Source organism: Protopterus annectens, chromosome 10.part0 (assembly GCF_019279795.1).
Source record: "Protopterus annectens isolate FY-2018-M chromosome 10.part0, PAN1.0, whole genome shotgun sequence".
Lineage (NCBI taxonomy): Eukaryota > Metazoa > Chordata > Ceratodontiformes > Protopteridae > Protopterus > Protopterus annectens.
Genome location: NC_056744.1, coordinates 1,572,622,403 through 1,572,640,110, shown reverse-complemented (window position 1 = coordinate 1,572,640,110; position 17,708 = coordinate 1,572,622,403). Strand labels below are relative to the sequence as shown.

Sequence of the window (17,708 nt, the reverse complement as noted above, 5' to 3'; positions counted from 1 at the left end):
GTTATCAGCAAAACAAATGCAAAAATAATATACCTTTTCAACCCTAAACTATATAATGTGGTATTGTATATGGTAAGGACGTTATATCCAATTCCAGACGTTTGCTACTTACACTTACTTCAGAACATACCAAAACACTTTAAGCGATGGATGGGAGTGCCACTAATAAATCTGGATTGATACAGTATATGGGGGTGCACTACAGGTGGGCAAGATCACACATAAATGAAAATAAAATAAAACACACAGATTGTAATAAAAACAGGCACATCATGTGGGATTTTATTAAAAAAAACTTGAAAAGTTAAAATAAACCAATTAAGAGGTTTACAATTAAAAGCAAGTCATAGAAAATCAGATTACAACAGTTGCTGAAAATATTTTTTGCAATATAAAAGGTCACTACAGGTGGGCAAGATCGCACACAAATGAAAATAAAATAAACAAAACACATAAATTGTAATAAAAACATGCACATCATGTGGGATTTTATTTAAAAAACTTGAAAAGTTAAAATAAACCAATTAAGAGGTATACAGTTAAAAGCAAGTCATAGAAAATCAGATTACAACAGCTGCATAAAATATTTCTTTGCAATATAAAAGTACAATCAATTCATCAAAAAGTACATATATTTATGACTGGCCAAAGAAATGTCAGTATCAAGAATTAATAACCTGATGTTGCTACCCGTACCCTGCATCTTCACAAAAACCAGCAGGGAAATAGGTCCCATTTACAATAAGAAGATGAGAACAAAACATGACACTTGGGCACACATATATAATGCAATTCTAGAAAAAAGTTTTTAAAATTTAACCAATAAACAAGCTTTTCTTGCAGCAGAACTTAGTTTGTCCTCCCAGAGTATTCCATGATTTTTTTCTTCTGTAGTTTCAAAGTAAATACTATGCAATGTCTAGCTCTAGGAAGACGTTAAGAGTTAAGACTGACTTGGTGTGAAAGTAGCTGAAGTTGAACAGAAATCTGAAGATTATACAGAAAGTTTTTACCCCTTATTAAATTATCTGGATAGTGATAACAGCTGACCCTTTGACTAAAACAAAGACCAACAGTTGGGGCTTTGAACATATGTCTGGCTTTGCCCATTGCAACCCCTGTACCAGGTACAAATGAACAGTGAGCCCTTTCACCTTGATTTGACTGTTGCGAAAGGCGATCCAAGTCACCAGCTTCTTTTGCACGAAGTCACACATGCAATGTCTAATGAACAATTACAGGAAGAAAACAGCGATTCCATGATTTAAGGATGAAGCCTGAGCTGCTAAAAGACAAACAAGTTGACCAGGATGATACACCCCTTAGGAAAAATATCTGTAAAACTAGCACACCGGAGAAGGATAAAGATTTTAGACTGTATAACCTAAATGCAACACAAGCTGGTGACTTGGAATAATATGCGTAACAAACAAGCAAATCAAAATTGAAAGGTTTCACTGGTGGTCTGTAACTGGTGCAAAAGTTGTATCAGGTTAAACCAAGCATGTCCTAGTTAATTATCGACACAAAATTAAGGAACAAATTCTAACAACATAGTGGTGACCTGGTCAAGACTATAAAATGAGAAGTAAACATATTTTCATTAAAATAATTACTGTACTCAGATATGAAAGAAAGGACATTTTTACTGTATGTATGCTCAAAGATGAAAGAAAGACACCACTTCCTGAATGTATACAGAAACGTATACTAAAAAGATGCAAATTTCTTCTTTTGTATCCTGATGTATATCTTTTCTATAGGTTTTAAGACTCTTGTAGATGCACAGGATGTCTTATGGGTCATTAGACAGTACAGTGGAGTCCAATTAAATGAAGATTTTTGAGTTCTTGTACCCACTAAAGAGGGGTGTGAAGATTCAGTTATGACTGCAGTTTTGATCAGAGAGGGGCTTAGGCTGGACTGAAAGCAATGAAATAGTCTTCTGAACAGGAGACTTTCCCAAATACTTCCAGTGAGAATAGCACAATGGCAACAAGCAACAGAGATTGTGGACAATCCAATCGGATGAGTAAAAACAAGTTGGACATCCAGTGTCAGAAATTGTGAACATTCACTTACTTGATTTTGTGAACAGCCTAATGATTTTGGTTATCTTTATGTATACCATGGCTGATGGCTGTTATGTAATTTTGATATATGCAAGTCATGGTAAGGTATTCATTTTATTTGTTGATAAGATTTTAGTGAGGGTGGCCCTACTTGATGACAGATGAGTAATTTCTAGGGCTGCTCTGGATGACTGCAGTTTTGAGGCTTACAAGAGTCTTTCCTGAGAATTATTAAACTAAGTCAAAAAAATGCAAAAAGACTAGTAATTCTAGCAGTAACATATACTCAGATCTGAGAGTGCAGATGGCTACCAGACTAAAATGAATAACTAAAGAAGTGTATAAATGTGGATTTGAAAGTATATCACATAGTACATGTACATATATGTTCTACACTTTAATTCTGCATGTAGTACGAAATACATTTTCACTGGCAAGCAAATTAGATGAGAGCAATATAGCCAGCAATCTAGTTTGTTAATCTGCAAGAAGAAACTACTAATGTACTTACAATGAGAAAAGTAAAACTCACCTGAGGCTAGTATAACACCTAGTAAACTAGGTAATGGAGGGGAACTGTGCAGGCATGATTCTGTCTGCTTTCCTGGGTAAAATTAGCACTAAACCGCATATAATCTGTTGAGTTCAAAGGTGTTTTTAGTAAGGGCCAGGCTGCTAATTTGATTTTCTTCTTTGTAAACAAATATACTTCTCAACTTAAGAAGTAATGCCAAAATCTATTTCTCCTTCTGTCCAACATTAGTATTTTCGATAGTAATGCATCCATAATGTGAGAAGTGCATCATGGGATTCAACCCACAGTCCTTTCAATGAAGGCATTTTCTTTTATGCATGCATTGTAAAACTGATATGAGCACCAAAGAAACTTCACAACCAAATGCATAAACACTGTTAAAATAATGGACCAAACAACTGACAGTATGCACTGTTGGACAACCTTCTGTACCCAAAACAAAATACATTTCAGCAAAGCACTATGGGTACTGAAAGCAGAGGGCTAGAAATATAATTCAATCTTTAAAAAGATCTAATAAAAGATCTTCAAGAAAAGAATGACCAAGAGCCATGCAGAAGAAATGTTATTAATACAAGCTTTTACACAAAATGCAATTCCATGAACCAAGCAGAAGAAACTTTTTTTTTAATTATACAACCTTTGCCACCAAATGCACTTTGAAGGCACTTCATGAAAACATATACAAGCTTTCACACCAAAAATGCTTCCAGAAAACAATCAGAAGAATTTTTTACATAAACAGGCTTTTATGTCAGATGCAAACAAAATGTATTTGGTGCGATTGCTTGCATGTGTTTTAATAAAGTCCGCTGTGTTTGGTTCCCAGAAACACTTTTGGCATGAAAGCTTGTGTGTTTTAATAAGCTCTCTTCTGCATGATTCCAAGTCATTCTTATCTTGAGAAATCATTAATTTTGTTGCTTCTAATTAAAAATTTTTTATGACGCTAAGGATTTGATGTGTTGAGTCTAATAAAAGGTACTAGTGTCAGTGGTGTTAAAAGAAACAGATAAATCTGGAAGCTCAGCTGTACTGGCCCTCTGTTGTACAATTTGTTTTTAAATATTAACATGTGGGAATTTAATAAATTATACATCCAGGAGGAAACTCTTATATAATTGGAAAAATATGATTTTCAGCTTTCACCATACAAACAAAGTCAAAATTAATAATTTTAGTTATGTGGAAACTTACATTCAATTTAGTGTATGATGAATCAGTACTGAGTAATGCAGTCATGCAGAAGCTATTTTTTTCCTTAACTCCTGACAGTAGTTTTAAAAGGAATATCCAGTATTGACTCTTAAAATTGTGTCCTTTTCAAGCAATGTAAAAAGTATAAAATTAACCCGTCATACCGTAGAAAGATAACAAAATTCATTTTTCTCCCAGATCCTTGACAAGAAATGGCTGCTCTTTTCTTAGTGCTTTATAGAACTTGTCTTTGTCAGACTTGCCCCAACCACGACTTTTTACATACAACTCTCGCATTTTTTCCTGATTGGTGAATTTAGAACGTATTTGGTCATAAGCCTCATCTCCAAGCAAACCTTCGGACTGCAGGATGTCCAGAATAGAGTCAGGAACTGTCACCCGCTGGATAATCTCTGCTTTGTACTTATCAACAAAATGGATACCTGTGAAGAAAAACAGCCCTCATTAGTATCTCAGTACTATACAGACAGACAGACATATCGAAAATGCAGATGGCTACCCTGGGGCATGTTGCTTTGTTTGCTGTCTGACGTAACGTGTCAGTGGTATTGCAGCAACATCATGCAACAACCCAGTCTACCTGTCAATGATGTGAGTTTGGGACTGCAGAGAGGGCATTAGAAAACTGGCTAGTGGGGGCAGTGCCAATCATCCACTAGCAGCACTCCTTCATAGGTGGATGGGTTACAGTAATGTCTGCTGCACATTGACTCCCAGAGGAGATATTCATGCCTGTTTTGTTGGCTGTAGACCTTAAATGTGAGTACATGTTGGGCATCAATATGTGTTCTGCCTCTTAAGGGAGAAGAAAATCAAACATTCATCAGTCAATACTGCGCAGAGGCATCCCAGAACCTGACATCTTACCTACCCAGTACCACAATGTCCACTGCTTACACAGGCCAATTCAGTGGCTGTAAACTAAGGTGATAAAACAGAACACAGTGTTGTGAATTGTAGTGCATTAAAAGAAGGTAAGAAGCTGCTTGGTGGAAATGCCCATTGCAGAAGTGGGGAAATACCTTCTTTGGACAGCCCATTACATGTCCCTCCTGAGCACCTAGCCATGTGCACATGTGGACAGGGCTGGAAAGAAAATAGAAAAAAGTTTCGAATCTCGACTAAAGGCTGCTTCAATGATGATCACTCTAGGTCATCACCCCCCCCCCGCTGAGAATGAATGGACTGATAGATCAACAGAGGATCTGATGGTCAGCAGTCAATAACAATAAAAATTACAAACAAACAAAAAAAGTTATATCTATATCCATGGAGGGCCTCTCAGGGACTTGAAATGTGAGAGTCTGACATGACAGCATATGACTACCAGAGTGCTATGCAGGTGAAGAAACAATTACTATTCCAAGATCCCTAACTCTGAGAGACTCATGTTTGTTACAAGCACTTATTTTACAGATAGGTAGGCTGAACTAATGACCCTTTATCATTCATAACTTGTTTCATGAAAGGAAGTACAAAATGAAAACAAAAAATGTAATATGAAAGACATTAAAACATGGGATTAAATTACATTCGTCTTCTAATAAATAACATTCCTTGTCCATCAAGAAATGACTACAAGGGGCGAGGATGAGGAAGAGTGTAAGTCCACAAATAGTTTTTACAGTGAAGTGACCTGCAATGGACATAACAATGACTTTATTGCAGCAGGCATGAAAACAAGAGAGGCAACTACTTGTTTTACCTTAAGGTGGGTATAAAGGTAGTGTGCCTTCTCCAAGGTAAGGCGATGACGCTCTTTTTGTGAGAGCTGATAACAAAATGGCACACCTGGCTTAGCTTTACTTTATTTGCATCATGTTAGACAGTTTTGTTATTAGTGGCAACACGTACATTAGATAAGGAATAAGGACTGCTTTATCAACAGGAGTTTTACCCTTAGCAGTTTTATTCTGTTGTGGGTATAGCTACCTTGGCGAGGACCCCACTGGTTACTATAAGTGGCAAAAGGTAGAAATCCTGCTAAGTTACTTACCATAGCAATATTCTGATGTAGTTCTCAATACCTTAGTTTTGACAAAGTGCTGCTAATGTGGTCCCAGATGTGGATCCCAGCATACTGACCCACAGCACACACTGTTACTTCAGAGATGGTCATGTTGCCAAAGTCAGGGATAATTCTATAATTTTAAATAGGGTTCAAGGTATATGGCCTGCCGCTGCACTTACAGCACACACACCAAGAGTCACAGATAGTAATGACAGCGCAGTGGGGTGTGAAAAAGGGGAGAGTCACACTATCATATTTTTACTGACCTCACACTTTGAGTGTCACAGGGTGCAATGACATAGTACCTTTGTAGAGATTTGCAAGATATAAAAGTTTAGGCTACTCAAAACCAATGTTCTAGATTAAACTATGGCAAAAACAATACTGACAGAGTACTCCCTTTAGGAGTTAAGCACTTAAAGAGTTGGATCATTGTAAATGGCTGTTGGAAATACTGTAGCAGGGGGTGCTGCAGTATCACTACGATGGTTTACTCTGTGACCATTACAGGCAGCAGAGACAAGACATTTCTGTGGGAATTCTAGAGGCATGAGAGGAGAGATGGGTGGGGGTCTCAGTACCATTGTGCAAAGTCACAGTGACAGGGTGCCATTAAGCAAGTCTGGAATGTAGGCTGCATTACTACTATGTTGGGGTCACACTGTCACAATCAAGAGAAAAGGGGCACTTCTGCTAAGAGTTCTATAGGTACGGAAGAGGAGATGGGGAACATGTTGCCTTGTTGCTGAATTACAAAGTGACTACCTTAAGGACCACTTAAAGGTTATCAGTGCAGGAAGTGGATGCATCTCAACATTACAGGGCTGGGTTACACTGCACCAGTCACAGGCAACAAAACAGACATAACAGTACAGGGGTCCTGGTACTACAGAGATGAAGCATACTTAAACTCAAGGTTAGCAGTAGTACAATCCTGCTGGAGAAAGGCAGAATGCATGGAAGGCATGATCAGTACCACATGCTGTGTTGTATCATGTACCAATGAAGGGTTCTCTAGGTACATAACATGTATCCAAGTACCACATGCTGGCAGCTCCATGTAACAATAAAGGGTTCAATAAGTGCAGAAAGTGTGTCCCAGTACCACATACTGGATAGTTCCATGTACCAGCAAAGGGTTCACTAGGTACACAAGGCATGTCCCAGTACCACATGTTAGCAGTTCCATGTACTAATAAAGGGTTCGCTAAGTACAGAAAGTGTGTCCCAGTACCATATGCTGGGCAATAACACACACTAATGGCATGGTGGAAGGGTTCATCAGATACAGATGTATCCCACTACCAATACACTGGACACTGCTAACGGCCTCAGCAGTTGCACAACGTGTGTCCAAGTATCACATACAATGGACAGCAGTGAAGGATCCAGCAGGTATGAAGGGTGTTCCCTAGGCCCACATGCAGGGCATTACCACATACAAATTGCACTGCTAAATTGTTCAGTAAATAGACAAAAGTACATCACAGTACCTTGTAGAAAGAACACTGATGAAGGGTTCAGTAAATACACAAAGTGTGTCACAATACCATGTACAATGTGTCACAATACCATGTACAAATGGCACTGCTGAAAGTTTCAGTAAATACACAATGTGTGTCAAAGTACCATATACAAATGGCACTGCTGAAAGGTTCAGTAACTACACAAAGTGTGTCACAGTACCATGTACACAGAGCATTGCTGAAGGGTTAAGTAAGTACACTAGGTGTGCCTCAGTACTACATGCTGCACAAGCATGAAGGGTTCAGTTTGTATAGAAGGTGTATCCTAGTAACACATGATGGGCAGCTTCTCATACAAAGGGCACTGTTGAATGCTTCAGTGGGTACAGGTGTGTTTCTCTACCCCCTGCTTACAGTACCGCATGTGAGGGGCACTGCTGAAAGCTTCAGTAGATACAGGTGTGTTTCTGTACCATCTGCCTACAGTGCCACATGTGAAGGGCACTGCTGAAAGCTTCAGTAGGTACAGGTGTGTTTTTCTACCATCTGATTATAGTACCACATAAAAAGGCCACTGCTGAAAGATTCCGTAGGTACAGGTGTGTTTCTCTACCATCTGCCTGCAGTGCCACATGTGAAGGGCACTGCTGAAAGCCTCAGTAGGTACCGGTGTGTTTCAGTACCATGTGCTTACAGGGGTCCCTGACAGAAGACTGAAAGTTCTCAACAGAGAATGTTGAAACCTGGAAACATGAACAGTATGGGCCGTCACTGTGCGGGATCATGGTACAGTGGAGAGTGTTTTTTTTTCCCCTTCCCCACTGTTGTGCAATCTCAGAGTTTGTATATATAATTAGCAAGGGGTGTGGGAGGTGAAACTTTTATGATCCTGGCATTGCATTCATGTTTCTGGGTTTTTGGTGAAATGGGTCCTGTGTTTCAGTGTTTGCTCTTGTGAACATTTGATCTTCTGTCAGGGATCCTTACATGACGGCACTGCTGAAAGCTGCAGTAGGTACAGGTGTGTTTCAGCACCTTGTGATTACAGGACTACTTGTGAAGGGCCCTGCTGAATAGATCTGGCCCACTGCACCAGAATCACAGTTGGCTGAAACATAACACTATTGCAAAGATTTAGAGGACATGAAAGAGGAAAGGTCCCAGGTACCACAAAGCTGATTCACATTGCTGGAGTTAGATATAAGGCTCAGAGGCCATTACTTGGTGAAGTGTGTGTGTGTGTGTGTGTGTGTGTGTGTGTGTGTGTGTGTGTGTGTGTGTGTGTGTGTGGGGAGGGGGAGGGATTCCCTAAGAATGGGGAATTCCCAGAGCAACATAAATGTTTACACTGCTGACATGTCATCCAACTCTGTCAAGTGTCACTGTTACATGTCTATAGTTCTGGAGAGGAGGAAAAGGTGTCCAAGTGAATGTGGATAAGCAAAGGAAGCACTGCAGTGTAGAGGTACACTTAACCACTGCAGAGCTCCAAAAGAGAATATACAGTAAAGAAGGGATGATTCAGTCACTCTCAGGTGGCAGACATACCTTTCAAATCTTCTTGATTTGCAGAATGTCCCAGATTTTGCCTCATATTTTTGCCATCCCTCATTAAATTATTGATTTTCTGGTAAATCACTGAGTATTACAGTTAGTAAACAACGCAAATGTTGTACATACTAATAAAACATACTCTTCTATTAACATTTATATGAACTACAGTAATATTTAGAAATTGCCCCTGATTTTGGGACTTTAACCCCCCCCCCCCTTACTTTTAGTTTTGCCACCAATTCCTGAGCAAAGAAGCTGAGATCTATAGTAGCAGGTGCCATAGAAATCTCTGCCAACACTGAGAAACCACAACAAGCATGTATAATGGCATAAGCAAGTCTTGGAGGAATGTGGAACCCACAGCTATCCACAATGCAGCTGTTCAATATTTTCCAGCTATTCTACTGCTCACCTTCATCTTGTTCCACAGCAGTGCTCTGTGCTTCACTGGAAGAGGAAGCAGCTGCTTGTCCTTCAGGTTCTGAAAAACAAAATGAAATGATTAGTGGCTTCTGGATCACATTTGTGAAAAACAACACCTCTTCATGCACCCTGTATGGCCTTTTTCCTAACTGTCTGTTCTTCCATCTTCCTAATTATTTCAGTGTACAGACTGACCCTATCTGACTCCATCTATCACTAGGCATTCAGACAGTGTCCAGCTTTAGTAAAACAGACTTATGACAGTGGTAGGGTTGCAGTGTATAGAGCAAACTTAAAGTGCATTGGTTGCTTTCTGAAGCATGTGTATTTTACAGTTAATTTAATTCCAGTTATACTTCTCATGTTAAAGTTGCAAGCAATTTTACAAAAACTAAATAAAATAAAGATTATATTGTGTTGCCTGATTTTATAGTTTCACTGTTTACTCAGTTTTTCTCTACAGCCACATCCACAAAATTATGTCATGGTAGGCATTGGGTTGTACTTATATATTCCTACAAAGTACTTTGAGTAAGCAAAACAACTTACTTCCTTAAAAGAGAAGCTTCTTGCTTACATTTTGGTTTCATTACTGCATCCTCATGTATATTAACTGTCAATCTAAAGAATTTTATTTGACAAGTTTTCATTCTACGAAATCAGAAATTCCTACTGATGTGTTTAACTTGGAAATACAGTAGCCTATTCATGGTGCCATGGACGGATTTGTAGCTCTAATTAAATTTACAGGGGGTCATTCTTAACAAAACTAACTGCAAAAACAACATACGTTTTGCATGAAAATGGTATTTTACACCCATCTTCAAGGGTTTGTTACTTACTCTTGCTTCAGAAAGTGGTGACACATTTTGATACTTTTTGAGATCTCATTAATCCGGGTCTATATTAGAATCTCGAAGTCTGACAATATCAGATCTGATACTGTTGACACGAGATTAGCAAAAGCGCAGAACATCGAACGTTTAAACAGAAATCTCCATAAGGGGAGATTTCCGTTTACTTCAATGTAGTGCAGTCTCGGAGTTGGTATATTTAAGTAGCGGGGGTGTGGGGGTGCAGGGGAGCTTGACCCCCTGCTTTAACCCATCAGGGTAAGTTTTTCTTGTTTAATTTTTTTTTTTTTTAAATTACGGAACTTCGATTATATGGTGTCGACCATATGATATTCGATGTTCCATAACTTCAAGATTCTAATATAGACCCATTAATCACACTAATATTTCATAGGTTCATATGTATATACTGGGCTAATGACCACCAGGGCCTTTATAAACCTAGACAAAGAAAAATAGAGCAATTCCACCAAGGCACGACTCCACTATGTTCACACGAACAAAGTTTATTAGGACACACCTCCTTGTAGAAATAAAACCATAAATGCTGTTATCACCACAAATGCATTTTCATCTCTTAAAGACTTCCTCAGATGAAATAGAAATAGAAATGCATACCTATTATAATTCTTCCCTTAAATACCCTATACTTAATTAGTGCTGTTACCTAATTGGTGCATTTTCTCAATATAATTACATATACTTAATCAATATCCCTCCCTTTAAAGCCTTTTAAAATAGTTTTAAAAACATACATAAATATCTACAAGATGGTGCTATTGTCCAGAGTTTTATGTGAGATCAGATTGTTTTAAAAGGTTTTAGTATGTATTAAATAAGTATATATTTATATTTATAGTTATATTTTTGTATTTATATTTACATATATATGAAATGAAAGAGGTTAGAGAATGTTTTTTGCAGATATTTATGTATGTGTTTAAAACTATTTTAAAAGGTTTTATAGGGAGGGATATTTATTAGGTATATGTAATTATATTAAGAAAATGCACCAATTAGGTAACAGCACTAATTAAGTATAGGGTATTTAAGGGACGAATTGTAAAAGGTATGCATTTCTACTTCTGTTTCATCTGAGGAAGTCTTTAAGAGACGAAAATGCATTTGTGGTGATAACAGCACTTATGGTTTTATTTCTACAAGGAGGTGTGTTCTAATAAACTTTGTTTGTGTGAACATAGTGGAATCATGTCTTGGTGGAATTGCTCTATTTTTCTTTGTCTTGGCAGTTTTTCAGAGCAATTTATTATTCCTCATTTATAAACCTAGCCATGCAATCCAGTCCAAATGAGTCCCTATGTGTCATGAGCATTTATTAGGAGGGGAGTATGTTAGTTATGACTTTTCTAGAAGTTACATATGTGTGGGGATATTTTTGTTTGGTCATTAATATTTGTCTCTGTCTATCAGAGACATGGGGGATGGACCTGGGGTGAATTTCTGATTTCTCATCCATTGGTCAAGGTCATGCTTAAATAGGGTTAGGGATGGACTCTGCTTCACATAGATGGTGAGCCTGTTCCAGAGCATGGGGATCTTCTGAGACACATATCTTTCTTTCCAACATGTCTTGTTTATATCACAAGCAAAATTTAAATCCTTGGATCTAGTGGTTCTGATGCTGTTCATTTTGTGGATATGCAAAAGGTCTGTCACAGTTGGATTTGTGGGTGCCTTGTATGCCAGGCATAGATTGCCTCTCAGTAACCTATAGGAAACAGAGTGTAGAGAAAGAGCTTTAAAGAAATCCATATAAGACAATGTGGTTATAACCTGGATTATCTTGGTAACAAAACTTTTTGGGCATTCCAAATGTGGTATATATATCTGTTAGGTTAATGTCGAATGGTGCAATATACTCAATGATGGGTCTGATAAAGGATGAATAAAGTGGCACTATCACTTCTTTGGACCTGGATGCTATGTCCTTACTTATAAGTTGGGAAATATAGAATGTTTTTTTTATTACCCTGGCCAGATGTTGGTCAAAGTCCTAATTACTGTCTACATATGTTCCCAGATCTCTGACTACTGGATCTACTCTAATGGGTGTCTTAGCCTGGAGTGGCAGTTTATAACATAAAAGGAAGCAGAGGTGACACCCCACATATTTAACTGCTTTGTAGCTAAGCAGCGGGTTAGCCCTTGTGGTCAAGTTACTTCTTTACAAAACATGTTCTGCTGCTTCTGTGTTATGAGAGAACTACATCCACTGTGCAGGTAGCACACAGGGATAAGCTCCAGACTATGGTTCAAACACCCCAAGATCAATAACTTTCTTGGGTACTAGCACAGAGAGGAAAGGATGAGCATGTGTATCTTGGGGAAAGAAAGCATGGAGGACTGACCTCTCATTGAAAACTTGGTGGAGTTTAGGGCTCTCAGAAGTCACCTGTCTCTGTGTACTGTAAGGGTTGAGTAGGTGTGATCACTCTACTTACTGAAGGTATGCACACCCTCAGACCACACCTCATAGCCTACTCAACCTAAAGTAGTATATTAGCATGACAGAAGGGGGGGTTAGTAAAAAAGACATCTCAGTTGTAGTATGATGCCCCTGGCTTCCCTGCTCATCTCATGAGCATGAAAGGGAGATGCACATCCCATAAAATGAAGAGGATATTCTTATGTGGAGGGATGAGACTCACCTGGCGATGGCATATGAGGGATGCATAGTCCATAAGATGAACAGGTCATTCTCATTCTGAGGGATGGAACCCAACTGATAATGGCATATGGGGGATGCATAGTCCAAAAGATGAACAGGTCATTCTTATTCTGAGGGATGGAACACAACTGGCAATGGCATATGGGGGATGCATAGTCCATAGGATGAACAGGTCATTATCATTCTGAGGGATGGAATCTACCTGGTGATGGTGGATGGGGGGATGTGTAGCCCATAGAATAAACAGGTCATAAGATGAACTCATTGAGAGGGATGGGACACACCTGGTGATGGTATAGCTGTGGTGTCCCCCCAAAGAATGGTAGCAAGAAAGAGTAAGCTCAGGGGGAAGCAGGGGGATCTGAAGCCAGTGGTAAGGCAATAAATAAATAAATAAAATCTATCTGTGCTTTTGCCGTATGTAGGCAGGGTTAGCAAACTAGACACCCATACCTTACCTGTCTGCCTGAAGGGCACATTTGGGGAAGGGGTGGTACACATCACATTCTCATTATAAATGAAGAAGTTTAAGCTGAGTTTATTTGTAACACAGTGGAGAATAGAATTAATGCTAAGTGCAAGTTAGAGGGAATTCCTTTTCATCAAAATTGCATGAAAAGTGGCCCCCAATTTCCCTCCTGTGTCCTTTTGTTCAAGCTCATTTGAATAATGGTTGAAAAGTCTGCAATTAAATGTTCTGTTTTCATGACATTAAAGCATACAAATAAACAAAGAATGGTGGAAACCTCCCACAGTTTGCATAGTACATCTGAATGTTACATTTAGCCCAATAAGTTGCCCACTGCCCTCACTTCTGCTCATTTCCTTGTTTCATATATCCCTGTTAGCTCTGAATCACTTCCCCTGACCAAAAAACACCACCACCACGTCAGACAGTCTGTTCTAGGAGTTTTCCATCCTCTCAGTGAAAAAAGTATTCCTTCATTATTAAGGATCACCAATTATCCTCATAAGAAAAGCTGATTTCTCATAATTTGTGTGACGAGCTATCACCTTCAGAATGTTCCTAATTTATATATCTACATTTTTAAAATAAGCACCTGAATGGGTGCCATCTGATGCAGTCATCTTTAAGGAATAATTTGTAGCTACTAAGAATAGCATTTTCTAATTGGAATATTAGTACGAGTTGTTTGTGCTAGCAAAGGCACAGCATGTATCACTGTAACTTATGTACTATCAAAGGCAAAGAGTGCATCACTGTAGTTTAATCAATGAAGCATTCATTGCAGCAAAACCGCAAAAGGTATACAATGTATGTAGAAATAAGAGACTACAACATATTAAACAGGAGAGCAGCATATATTGAACAAGACCAACACTTTCCCCTTACCATCACTACCTCTAAGCCTACTATATTTACTATATGGATTAAAATGTATCAAGCATTTTAAAGGGGAATTCTAATAAGAATAAGCCTGACTGCTACAGTGACAATTCTGCCTGCCCAGAAATAAAATCAGTGTGTTTGACTCTGACAGTACAGTAAGAATTTTTTTCAAAGGTGGAACAAGACCATAGGATTCGGTTAGGATTATATGCTGTCCAAGGAGATGGGAGTGAGCCATAAACACTGATAGGATGAAGGCAGTAAGGTAAGTAGCCAATAATAGCAAATATTGGGACAGAGAACAAACTGCATGAACACACTCAAGGATGAACAATACACTTTCCGTCCCAAACTCACGCAGAGAGGAAAGAGGTAATTGGATATACACACACCCCCCAAAAAATTCTGGTCCTCTTGCAAAACAAAAAACAAAAAACAAAAACAAAAAAAACTGCACAGTTTGTACTACAAAAGTTCATATATGAATACGAGGCTAATTACCTTGAAGTGCCATTCCAAGCTTAGCCACTAACCTGGGGTCAGAACCAAACCCTGTACTCTGTGTCTGTGAAATGAAGACCTTAACCATTATGCCAAACCCACCTCCTAAAGAAGTTCCTCCCTGAACAGGGATTTGAGCCCTGGGCCCTCAGATTAAAAGTTTGATGCTGCACTTACTGAGCTATACAAGCTTTTAAGTATAACCCCCCCCCCCTTAAAGGTGAGAATGGAACTGCACAGTTTGTACTACAAAAGTTCATATATGAATACGAGGCTAATTACCTTGAAGTGCCATTCTAAGCTTAGCCACTAACCTGGGGTCAGAACCAAACCCTGTCTTTGATATAAGCACCTGAACCCTTATGGCAACTTCCCAACAGCAAATAAACGAAACAATTTAATGTATACTATGTGGAAATCCCAACCATGCTAGAATGAATTGTGCCTGCCCTCCTAATTACAGTGGGCAGTAGTAATCAATGAGAAATGAAATGATGGCTGGGGAGGAGATTCTTAATGTTCACTCTGTCTTGCTATAAAACATTGTTTACTCATGATAACACTATGTGCATTGATGCCCTCAGGAATGTCTCCAGCAGTGTCCTTCCAGTTTAAGGTGCTAAGAACAGGCTGCTGTTCCACATCCTGCCAAGTCTACAGTAATACCCCCACACCACCAAGAAAGCAGTCTTAAGGATGCTTACTTTGTCACCCCTCTGATGTTTCAGGTATACTCTTCAACCCATAATCACACTGCCCTGTCAAACATGACCAAGATACCTCCTCCCCACAACTATTAAATATCCTCTACATATAAAAATGCCAAACTGCACCTCTTGTCCCATCATTATTATATAAGACTCACTTTTGCACAATATGCAGCAGGTAAATGCTGTTTTCTTTCTGGATGTAGGAATGCGGCTGGAAAAAGGCCACACTAAGTAATGCAGTGTGCATTTTACATTGACAGGATTAGCAAAGCCACTCAGCCCTTGTGCAGAAAGAAATATTTTGCATGCTGAGATAACTGAAACATGTCCAGCTGTGAGGTGTGCAAAGCTGTTACTCTAGCATGGGAATGTTGTAGGGTTACCACCTGTCCCTCTTTGCAAGGGACAGTCCCTCTTTAGGCAATTTGTGTCCTAAGGGGGAAAAATAATAATGGCAAATGTCCTGAGATTTTTAGGACAAAATTATTTCCTTAGTTCTCTTTAACAGTTGCATAAAACAGTTATTTTGTATCTGGAACAGCTAAATGTTATATGCAATAGTGCAAATAATTCAAATGCTACAAAGAATAAACTTTTATTTTGGCCAAATCGGGAAGTTCTGTTCTTTGCACTGGTCATGGGTATATTTTGTCCTGCAAAATCTCATGTTTCCAAAAATAAATAAATAAATAAAAAAGTCCTACACATTGGGCATTTGAAAATGTGGCAACCGTAGAGTATTGGGGTAAGTCAGTTTTCCCCTGTAACTAGCTACTTCACGACTTTAGATCAGGCGCAGCTGGAGGGGGAAACAGACAAAAAAAAAACAAAACACGAACCTTTTTGTGACATTAAGTTAATGATAATTAAGACGCACACATTACTCCTGGGGCTTACAACATCCCTTGTGGGTGCTTTTAAGTACACTCGATCCTGGATACACCATTCGGGTGTACAACAGTCCAACTTACATAAATGTAAGCCCGGAACTAGAAAGCGAAACAGAAAGTAAGAAATAGCGATACATTAAAGCTTACTGAAACGTTTTAACCGCCCCCCCCCCCCCCCCCGAAATGTCTGGTTCTTGTCTTCGCCACGTGGCACGGATAGTTCCTTAATGCAAATAAAAAATATTTCTGGGCAGATGGGCGCACTCAAAAGAATGTACCAGACTTTAAAAATAAGTCCAGAAAAGAGGGCAATTGTTTGAGGGACCCTTCCCGGCTCACCTGGCCGCCCGACTGATTCGAACAGTTGAAGGGCGAGATTTTTCATGTTGATTTCTTCCAACACAGTATGGACCACCTCGGGGGCATAACCATCGGTGTAGTACTCGATCAGCATATCAGTAAGGTCATCTGTGTCCGCTTTCTCCAGCTTGCCCTTTGGGATGTTCTTACATCCAGGTTTCAACTGCACTTCATTCAGTTTGCTCTTAAACCTCTTCAGTTGCGCACCTGTCAACTCCTCCAGAATGTCCAGCAACAAATCCCTGACCGTCTTTCCCATTTTGGCTCAGGCAGGTACCGATGCTGAGTGTGAAGTCCTTTCACAACTTGCCCGCCTTGTAAGAGAGTAAGCAGTGCTGCCACCTCTAGGAAACCGCATAAAAGGAAGAGGCTGGAAAATCAGATTTCCCCTTCAAATAATACTGTCATTTATGTGTACATGTAATGTATGTATATATGTATAGATCCACAGTGTGGAGTCGTTTCACAAATTATCCGCCTTGTAAAAGAGTAACCAGTGCTGCCACCTCTAGGAAACCGCATAAAAGGAAGAGGCTGAAAAAAGATTTCTGCTTCAAACAATACTGTATTTATTTACCTATGTATGTATGTGTGTGTGTGTGTGTGTGTGTGTGTATGTACGTATGTATGGACTGACATTCGATTACTGGGAAAGTCCGGCTGGGTAAATGTCCATTTTCACCGCAGGCCCTGGGTAGGGTTGCCACCTTTTCAAATACCCAAAGTGGGACATTTGTGGTACAAATGTCAGATTTTGCAGGCTGAAACATACCCACGGCCAGTACAAAGGACATAACTTCACTTTTTTGCCTAAATAAAAGCTTATTCTTGTAGCATTTTAGTTGCTTATTCTGTTTTTTTTATAATGTTTATGTGTTTCAGATACAGAATAATTGTTTTATGCAACTATTGCATAAAATATAGGAAATAATTTTGTCCTAAAATCTCAGGACATTTGCCATTTTTACAATATTTTTGCAGGACGTCCAAAGAGGGACTGTCCCTCGCAAAGTGGGACAGGTGATAACCCTAGCCCTGGGAGAAAAGCTCCAAACCTATATGAGTTATATCATC

General features: G+C 39.1%; 1 protein-coding gene across 1 annotated transcript; it reads right to left on the bottom strand.

Moving 5' to 3' along the window:
- Positions 1 to 387: 387 nt before the first annotated feature.
- LOC122813745 (apoptosis-associated speck-like protein containing a CARD) lies at positions 388 to 17,057 on the bottom strand. The gene is made up of 3 exons (XM_044086218.1): positions 16,614 to 17,057; positions 9,269 to 9,337; positions 388 to 4,247 (listed from the first exon to the last, which is right to left on the bottom strand). The coding sequence occupies exons 1-3, from the start codon at positions 16,891 to 16,893 to the stop codon at positions 3,988 to 3,990; spliced, it is 609 nt and encodes a 202-aa protein (XP_043942153.1). The 5' UTR covers positions 16,894 to 17,057; the 3' UTR covers positions 388 to 3,987.
- Positions 17,058 to 17,708: the final 651 nt, after the last annotated feature.

Bases quoted from the DNA above. Each gene is read 5' to 3' on its own strand.
- LOC122813745 (XM_044086218.1), bottom strand. From the start codon at position 16,893: ATGGGAAAGACGGTCAGGGATTTGTTGCTGGACATTCTGGAGGAGTTG. The intron at 9,338-16,613 runs GTGAGCCGGGAA...TTTGTTTTTCAG, and splicing joins CGAATCAGTCGGGCGGCCAG to AACCTGAAGGACAAGCAGCT. The intron at 4,248-9,268 runs GTGAGCAGTAGA...TTTTCTTCACAG, and splicing joins TGCTGTGGAACAAGATGAAG to GTATCCATTTTGTTGATAAG.